This window comes from Triticum urartu, chromosome 2, assembly GCF_003073215.2.
Source record: "Triticum urartu cultivar G1812 chromosome 2, Tu2.1, whole genome shotgun sequence".
Classification (NCBI taxonomy): domain Eukaryota; kingdom Viridiplantae; phylum Streptophyta; class Magnoliopsida; order Poales; family Poaceae; genus Triticum; species Triticum urartu.
Window position 1 is genome coordinate 538,903,285 of NC_053023.1, and position 9,864 is coordinate 538,913,148.

At 52.7% G+C, this 9,864-nt stretch overlaps 1 protein-coding gene across 1 annotated transcript; it reads right to left on the bottom strand.

The window, feature by feature from the left end:
• Window positions 1-5,948: 5,948 nt before the first annotated feature.
• Window positions 5,949-8,726, bottom strand: LOC125538601 (probable inactive receptor kinase RLK902). Its single transcript, XM_048701862.1, has 2 exons — window positions 7,012-8,726; window positions 5,949-6,922 (listed from the first exon to the last, which is right to left on the bottom strand). Exons 1-2 carry the CDS (start codon window positions 8,354-8,356, stop codon window positions 6,258-6,260), a joined length of 2,010 nt encoding a protein of 669 aa, XP_048557819.1. The 5' UTR covers window positions 8,357-8,726; the 3' UTR covers window positions 5,949-6,257.
• Window positions 8,727-9,864: the final 1,138 nt, after the last annotated feature.

The window sequence follows — 9,864 nt, forward strand, 5'->3', positions numbered from 1 at the left end:
CGTAATGTCGGTCCGGGCCGCTTCGTCCAACAATACCGCCGAACCAAAGTATGACATGCTGGTAAGCAGTATGACTTATATCGCCCACAACTCACTTGTGTTCTACTCGTGCATATAACATCAACACATAAAACCTAGGCTCTGATGCCACTGTTGGGGAACGTAGTAATTTCAAAAAAATTCCTACGCACACGCAAGATCATGGTGATGCATAGCAACGAGAGGGGAGAGTGTGATCTACATACCCTTGTAGACCGACAACGGAAGCGTTAGCACAATGTGGTTGATGTAGTCGTACGTCTTCACGGCCCGACCGATCAAGCACCGAAACTACGGCACCTCCGAGTTCTAGCACACGTTCAGCTCGATGACGATCCCCGGACTCCGATCCAGCAAAGTGTCGGGGAAGAGTTCCGTCAGCACGACGACGTGGTGACGATCTTGATGTACTACCGTCGCAGGGCTTCGCCTAAGCACCGCTACAATATTATCGAGGACTATGGTGGAAGGGGGCACCACACACGGCTAAGAATATGATCATGTGGATCAACTTGTGTCTCTAGGGGTGCCCCCTGCCTCCGTATATAAAGGATCAAAGGGGGGGTGCGGCCGTCCAGGAGAGGGCGCGTCAGGAGGAGTCCTACTCCCTCCGGGAGTAGGATTCCCCCCCTTTCCTAGTTGGAATAGGATTCGGGAGGGGGGAAAGAGGAGAGAGAGAAGGAAGGGGGGGCGCCGCCCCCCTCTCCTTGTCCTATTCGGACTAGGGGGGAGGGGCGCGCGGCCCAGCCCTGGCCACCTCTCCTCTCTTCCACTAAGGCCCACTAAGGCCCATATACCTCCCGGGGGGTTCCGGTAACCTCCCGGTACTCCGGTAAAATCCCGATTTCACCCGGAACACTTCCGATATCCAAATATAGGTTTCCAATATATCAATCTTTATGTCTCGACCATTTCGAGACTCCTCGTCATGTCCGTGATCACATCCGGGACTCCGAACAATCTTCGGTACATCAAAATGCATAAACTCATAATATAACTGTTATCAAAACTTTAAGCGTGCGGACCCTACGGGTTCGAGAACAATGTAGACATGACCGAGACACGTCTCCGGTCAATAACCAATAGCGGAACCTGGATGCTCATATTGGCTCCTACATATTCTACGAAGATCTTTTATCGGTCAGACCGCATAACAACATACGTTGTTCCCTTTGTCATCGGTATGTTACTTGCCCGAGATTCGATCGTCGGTATCTCAATACCTAGTTCAATCTCGTTACCGGCAAGTCTCTTTACTTGTTCCGTGATACATCATCTCACAACTAACTCATTAGTTGCAATGCTTGCAAGGCTTATGTGATGTGTATTACCGAGAAGGCCCAGAGATACCTCTCCGACAATCGGAGTGACAAATCCTAATCTCGAAATACGCCAACCCAACATGTACCTTTGGAGACACCTGTAGAGCACCTTTATAATCACCCAGTTACGTTGTGACGTTTGGTAGCACACAAAGTGTTCCTCCGGCAAACGGGAGTTGCATAATCTCATAGTCATAGGAACATGTATAAGTCATGAAGAAAGCAATAGCAACATACTAAACGATCGGGTGCTAAGCTAATGGAATGGGTCATGTCAATCATATCATTCTCCTAATGATGTGATCCCATTAATCAAATAACAACTCTTTGTCCATGGTTAGGAAACATAACCATCTTGATTAACGAGCTAGTCTAGTAGAGGCATACTAGTGACACTCTGTTTGTCTATGTATTCACACATGTATTATGTTTTCGGTTAATACAATTCTAGCATGAATAATAAACATTTATCATGATATAAGGAAATAAATAATAACTTTATTATTGCCTCTAGGGCATATTTCCTTCAATTTTTAGGAGACTTCCTCATCAGCTATTTATTGTTTTCATGTGTTGTTTGTTTTCTCTTATAAGTTAAATAATTTATTGGTGTTATTTTTGTAATATGAACTAGGTACTACAGAGGAGCCAAGTAGTTGATCATTTATCTTGTCTTGGAAGAAATATATGTACTATGTTGATGGTTTATTGGTGTCCTGCTCCCGCAGAAATCTCCTGTCATTTGTCTTAAACATGGAGAGGGGGAGGCCGTCATTGAATCCCACGGTCTATAAAAACTTGGCCTTCTTGGAACTTCATCTAAATTTTGGTCGCTCTTGGGAGTTTTTGTTCTAATCAGATCCCGTATCTGCTGGAACCGAGCGTGATCTTGCTAACATGCCGCAGATTCAGGGTAGTGTGTGGGATTTTTCAATAAAAAAGTAGCTTCAGAGATGGCTCTTCTTGGCACCACCATCTCTTGTGTGGGCGTCCTTGCTGTGCTCATGCCTGTATGTCTTTTTGTTTATTTCTAAATAAATGGAAAAGTTAGAAAGTTTGCTTTCTAAATTTTATTCATGCCATACAAAATAGTTTTTAGATAGTTTTCTTAAGAAAAGAGAGTATTCAAATTGGTTAGGTAGAAACATATTATTAAATTTATCCAGATTACTTTTTGTTTCTTTCATGCTTTAATTTTGGAATAGATTGTTCAATGAAGGATTTACATTATGATCAATTTTGAAACAAATAGTATTAGTCGAGACGTGCATTGCACTTATATGCTTACTAGTTTAACTCGAAAAGAAAAGAACTCGTCTGAGATCACGGAAAACGCGCAGTGCGCGTGCCTGCCCCTGCGGCGGCCACGGCCGAGGTTGAAACAAAGTTCAACACCGACGCGGCAGTGCCGTGCCGCTAGTGCAGCGGCGCACGCGTGCCCGCAGGTGGCCGGCACGGGCTAGAGCGCCGTGCACTTCCGGGGAGCAACGTTAATGGAGCCGAGCCGCCTCCGCCCGGGCGCGAGATCCGCAGCTGCGGCGCGGCACGGCACGTGGTGGCGCACAGGCAGCACACTCGCGCCAAGTGCAGCCGCTGGGGCTGGACGGAGAGCAGAGGGAAGAAAGGGCTCCACCCCCCGCCGGTCCAGCGCCCACCCACTGACCCACCCCAACCGGCCGGCCGGCCTGGCGGGGACCGGCGCAACGAAAAGCCATGGACCGACCCATGGATCCGCCGTGCAGCAGCAGTAGCCAGGCAGCAGCGAGTACAGGCGGGCATCAATTAAACGCACTCCACCACGACGCCTGCCTGCCTGCGTCCACAACAGTTGTATGTGCAACTTTTATCCACACACCCAAAACCGGTACCAGTACCCCCAGTCTCCTCCCTCCACTGCGGTGCATCGTGCATGATACAGTATACCCTACAGAATCCAAGTCAGCAGAAACGGCCTCGCACTGTATGTGTCGTGGATGTTTTTTTTGTTGTTGTTGAACAACTGAGGTTTTATTTATTTGTGATAAGTAGTACATTGTTTGCGAGGATCGTTACAATTTCATTTAAAGGCTCTTCAAATCAATCAGAAGTCAAAAAAAATTTAGCTAGTCTAGCAAGCTCATGAGCTAGTTTGTTTGCTTTCCTATTACAATGCTCAAATCTAGCAGTAACGAAATCACAAGCATAATGATAACAAATCATTGAAGATTCCTGTTGCCGCGCCCGCCGATTGTCCTTCATCATTCGTAGTTTCAATCACCTCCATATTATCTGAATTTATAACAAGGTGATTGCATCCCGCCCTTTGCATCAGTGTTAGACCGAATTTGAGAGCTAAAGCTTCCGCCATCAACACATCCGCGCAAAAATCTATTTTCCGATTTCCTCCAGCAATAAGCCTGCCTTTGTCGTCTCGAAGGACCGCTCCCATGGAACCCCTAAGAAAATCGTGATCAAAAGAAGCATCAACATTAAGTTTAACGAAACCTCTTGGAGGACAAGAGCAGACCACCTTCTTCATCGGCGCCTTGGGGGATGATGCATTAACAAAAAAATTGGTAAGAGCAAGAATCCCCATTCAGATCTGAGTAACATTTTAAGTTATGTGTCGTGGATGGTTACATTTACTAAAGTAAGCAAGAGCTGGCCGCATCGTCCTCTCGGGCGGCATGAGGGGCGATTAGGGTTGCCCCCCCCCCCCCCCCCCCCCCCCCCCCCCCCCCCCCCCCCCCCCCCCCCCCCCCCCCAAAGAAGGTTGTTGGGCCCGTGTAGTCGCCGGTTAGGCTGGCGGAGGGGATCTCATTGCTCCGTCCCTTAACGGAGTGTTGTCCCCGTGGTTGACGGTGTTCGTGGGCAGTGGGTCTGGCCGGTGCCTTCAGCCATGAGGGTGGGGAGGTGCCAGCGGGGCAGCAAGCGCGGAGTCGAGCGAGCTTTCTCATCATCAGATCTGGAGGGTTATTCGTCCCCATGTCACTCTCTTCTCTGAAGGTTCCGGTTGCAGCTTGTGTCGGATCCGAAGATGGAGGTTTGAAGTGTAGGATTGGGATCGGAGGAAACTTTGGTCGGCTGGCTCAGCCCAACAGAGGTGCCGTCTTTCATTGTCGTTCTCCTCCTTGAAGGCATGTCCGAGGTCCTTCCTATCAACGCCCGACTCCTATCCTGGACGAAAGTTCAAAATCCGCCCTGGATTGGGAGGCGGCGGCGCGATGCACGTCGTACCCTCCGTGGAGGCGCCATCTTGGGGGGCCTGGTTTCTCGGGAGAGGGTGGCTGTGGGCTGTGAGCTCCGGGTAAGGGCTTGAGCGACGACGGTGGTGTGGAGGTTCACAGGTGGGGCGGCGTGACATCTACCACAACAATGACAACGGGGCTTAGTGTGATGGTGCACCTGAGTCTCAGCGACAGATGCGTCTGGATGGACAAGCGCAGGGCGCTGGCGCTGTCTAGCATCATGATGACGTCGACGACATAATAGCCTGGCAAGGGGAATGCGTTGATCCCTCCTCAAGGTAGGGTGACTTCTAACTCTAGAGCGTGTGCATGTGGTGCGCATAGAGGGTCTACGAAACCTGTTGGTGCTCTCGGCTTATCGTTGGGCGGCTAGGTCACCGGATTAGATTGTGTATGATGATGCAATGTCAGGACACATCATCGAGCTTGTAGGTGTAGCGACAATAGTTGCTAGGCAGATGGTTTTGTGGTTATTCATGTATTTGCTTTATAAGATCCTAGTATTAAATGTATAATATAATAAAAATGAATGTATGCATCGTTTCATGCTAATTCTCCTTTCTGAGAAAGATTTACTGAAGAAAGTGTCCATGGAAAGCAGTACTAGTAAAGATCAGCTGTACGCCTGTACCGAAAGGTGCAGTGCAAATGCATGGGGGTTGGATTGGACGGTCGTGTCCGTGGACCGAACCGAATGAGCTGTTGCAAACACAGGACCAATTGTTCATTCACTCACATCGGCCATTATTGTTTGTGGATCGATTTCCTTGGATAGGCCACATTGATTGTCGCCCCGGCTCGATCCATCGGCCGAACCTCCTTCCTCCTTTATAAAAGCTTGCCAACTAATGACAGACATGGGTGTGCAGTGCAGTGCATGATCTCCGATCTGCTCCGCTGCTGTGTGTGCAGCTGCAACCATCTCGCTCTTCTCCCTTTTGTTTTTGTTCCATCATCGGCGAGTTATGCTCGGCAAGTACGCCCGCCTAAGTATACAGGCACGCACGCATTGACGCCTTCTTCATCATTTGCTGGGATCTTGGCCGGGGACAGCCCGATGTGCCGCCAACACACGTCCATGTCCTCGTTTTTTTTTCTTTTTTGAACACGTCCATGTTCTCGTTGCTTTCACAGAAAACTCTCTTGTTTTTTGCGGTGTGGGAAAGTCGTACCACGGCGCAACAAACTGACGTGACACTTGACATGACATTTACGGTGGCCAATGTCTGAAGATTGTGCTCCTGATTCCACTCCATTTCATGGCAAATTAAGAACACTTTCTCTTTACCGTTTCCATGCAGGGGGGGTATAATAGTTGCACAAAGGCAGCTGTTTTCTTCGGGTAGATGATTGTTAATCGGGTGACCCGCGCACGATCGCAACAAAATCAACTCCATGATGATGATGTAATTACATACTCTGTCTGTCTCCGAACCAGCAGTGCCTCTCCTATCGCCAGCATCCCTCAACACACGCAGCTAATCCAAAGAATTCGTGACAAGGAAGAAGAATCAAGAAATTCATGAAACTTCAAAAAAAGAAAGTAGAAAGCACACGGTGGTAAATAAGTAATGCCCTAAAGACACACGCAAGAAGACAAGATTCTCTTTTCTTCAGAATCTTCCGTAAATTACCGAACGGTCGCCATGCTGGGTGACACGACCGAGCCTCAGCTCTCTCGGATCGACCCGGCCGGCTTGAGCGGCCGGTCGTCGGCCTCGTCGACCGAGATGCTCCGGCCAGGCCGTGCCATGGACGACGCCGACCCCGGGGCGGCGAGCTCGTCGATGCGCACGACGATCTCCGGCATCGCCGGCCGCTGGTCGGGCACCGGCACGGTGCAGTCCATGGCCAGCCGCAGCATCTCCACCATCTCCTCCTCCGCGCCCGGCTGCCTCAGCAGCTCCGTGTCGAACACCTCGGACGTCCACTCCTCGCGCACCACGGACCGCGCCCACCGCGGGAGGTCCACGCCCTCGTCGTGCAGCGCGGCGTTCGTCGGCGCCTTCCCCGTCAGCATCTCCAGCAGCAGCACCCCGAAGCTGTACACGTCCGCCTTCTGCGACAGCCGCCGCGGGTCGGCGACCACCTCGGGGGCGCGGTACCCCGCCACGCGCATCGACGGCGCGCCGGCCGGGCCGACGAGGCTCGCCAGGCCGTGGTCCGCCACGCGCGCGTCCACCGACCGCCCGAGGAGTATGTTGGACGACTTGATGTTGCCGTGCGCCACCTTGGAGCCCGTCGCGTGGATGTACTCCAGGCCGCGCGCCGAGGCCAGCGCGATCCGCCTCCTCGACTCCCAGCTCAGCGGCGATCGCCCGGCGCCACGGTTGCCTGAGATTCTCACAAATTCAGAAATTTTGTTCCGATTCGGAGCAGAGTTTGGAGCAAGAAAACAGAGAGAATCTGACGAGAACACGTACCGTGAAGCATCGAGGAGAGGCTGCCCGTGGCGACGAACTCGTACACCATGAGCCGCTCGTCCTTGCTGAAGTAGTAGGCCTGCAGTGGCACGACGTTAGGATGGTCCAACCCACCGATAGCCGCGATCTTGTCCCGGAACTCGCGCTCCGGCAGCGACGTCTCCTTGAGACGCTTCACTGCCACCGCCGGCGCCGTCTCCAGCGCGGCCTTGTACGTGGTACCGTACGTGCCCTTGCCAAGAACCTCGGCGGACGCGCGGAGCAGGTCCTCCAGATCGTACGGCCTCGGCACCCTCCCGAAGAAGAAAAGCTTCTTCCGCCCCACGGAGACGGGGGCGACCGGAGGCGGCATTAATGCGGGCGGTGGCGGCCGCGCGTCGGAGACCCGTGGAGTGTAGCTATTCGGGCTCATCGCCTCCTTGCTGTGCAGGGCCAGCTCCGCCGCGACGGCGTCCTGGCTGCGGTAGGTTCTTCTTGGCTTCCGGCGCAGGGCGCCACAGGCAAGGACCAGAACGGCGGCGATAAGCAGGAAGCCCAAAGCGCAGCCGATCACAATGCCCGCGATGGCACCGCCCGCGAGGTGTCGCCGGCCTCGCCCGCGGCCGTTTCCCGCGGCCGCGGCTTCGGGGGCAACCGTGGGAGGCTGGGACGGTGGTTGGGTAGATGGTGTTCGACACGGCGGGAGGGGCTTGCCACACAGTGTCGTGCCGAGGAAAGACGTGGCGGGCATGCCGCCGAAGCCTTTGGGAACCTCGCCGGTGAGGTCGTTGAAGGAGACGTTAAAAGACAAGAGGGATGGCATGTCGACGTTGGGCAGCTCTTTGGTGAAGAGGTTGCCCTCCAAGAAGAGCAGCTGCAGCTTCCCGCTCTTGGCAATGGCGGGCGGTATTCTCCCGGAGAGCCGGTTCTCAGCGAGGTTTAGCTGCGTCAACGCCGGGAGGGAGAGAATCGCGGCCGGGAGCTCACCGGAGAAGTGGTTGGACTGCAGGTTGATGACCCGCAGCTTGACGCAGGAGGCCAGGTCGGCCGGCAGCGGGCCGGAGAGCGCGTTGAAGCGCAGCGAGAGCACGGTGAGCCTGGTGAGGCCGCCGAGCGCGCCGACGGGGACGGAGCCGCGGAGGCCGTCCCCGGGCAGGTGGAGCCCCGTGACGCGGCCGCCGGAGCAGACGACGCCGGTCCAGGAGCACGTCTGCCGGGACGCGTTCCAGGACACGGACGCCGACCCGAAGGGCGCGATGAAGGCCTGCAGCGCCGCGGTGTCGGACGCTAGGTCGTCGGCGGCGCGCGCCGCGCCCAAGGCCACGGCGAGCAGCATCACCAGCGCGGCGGCTACCGGCGGAGGCATGGCTGCGGTGGTCCCTTCGCTTGGCCGATCACACCATGTGAGGGGGTTGGAAGAGGAGAGGTGGGGAGGGATGAAACAAGAAAGTGGAATATCGGAAAGAAGCTTCACAAATGGCTCTCGTTTGGCGACAAGGGGAAGAGGACTTGAGGAGGGCGGGCGGACTCACTTCCACAAATCCTCAACCACATTCTCGGTCTGGACGTGCTCTCGACCGTCCGATGAAACGTCGGACGGCCGAGATCGCACGCCTGCCCGCTGTCGCCGATCCTACTCCTGGTCCAGTTGACGCTGACGGCACGAGACGATGATCTGGAGCACAACTCAACTCAACAGTGCGTGAAATGATCGGCGAAACAGTTGCTCGTTTGAATTTTGGTCAGTTGTTGCTAGCTGCTGCTCTTGAGATCCTCTGCTTTGTAGGCCAATGTGATCGAACATGAACACGAATCGCTGGCCATTTTCCTGCTGTCAGCAGGCATATCCCCGGTGCAGTTCGCTTCGTGGACTGGTTCACTGGATGATGCGCGGAGCTGTGGACGTGGACGGCGTCGTGCAGCCGTGCGCGACGAAGTAAACCGGTCCCTGAAGACCGGAACCGTAACTGTCGAGAGCGTTGTGTGGTGGCCTGTAAATGTCATGATGGCGTCAGGTGTGGGAAAAATTTGAGCGTGTGTGATGATCGTCTGTCAGTTACCGTCCGTTGAGCGAGTAACTTCTCGGCAATGCTGAGCTAGGAACGTGTATTTCCTTGGTAAGTGCAGATTTGAATTGGCCAAACGGCCAAAACAACTAGGAATAGCCGAGAGCGAATGGTGGTCAGAGTCAGTCACATCGCGTTCTTCGTTTGTCGACATATTTTGCAACGATGGGGTACATAATTTAAAAGCAAAGTATTTTCTCGATGGTGAATGCAAACTTAAAAAAGGGCTCCTCTTTTAATTGGCAAAGTGTTATGGCGGGAGTCAATTCGTTAAAGCATGGTTATATCCCGTGAGTGGACAATGGACAGAATATTTATATTTGAAAAGATGAATGGATCCCAAATTACGAGAATAGAAACATTATATTACTCCAAGAGGGAGACACCTCTGTCAAGGTTCTCTGATCTTATTAATCCAGTCACTAATTAATGGGATGAAGACCTGGTGAGACAAATGTTATGGCCAATTAATGCTCAGCGTGTCCTCGATATTTCTCTTTCTCTTCATGATATGTCAGATTTTATAGCATGGAGCTACACAAAAAATAGAATGTTCACTACTCGATCGGCTTATTTTGTGGAATGGGACTACCAATACGGGAGTAAACTTCGACATACTAATGGTACGAGACAAATTGATGTTAATCCTGTTTGATCTACATTTGGAAATTATCTTGTTCGGCAAAAGTTAAAATCTTTATTTGACGCACGCTATATGGCACTCTCCCCTGTCGTTTTACACTTGTCATTTGTCAATTGACATATGAAAGTGTCACCACAATGCCTATCTTCTTCTCATGGGCCAGAA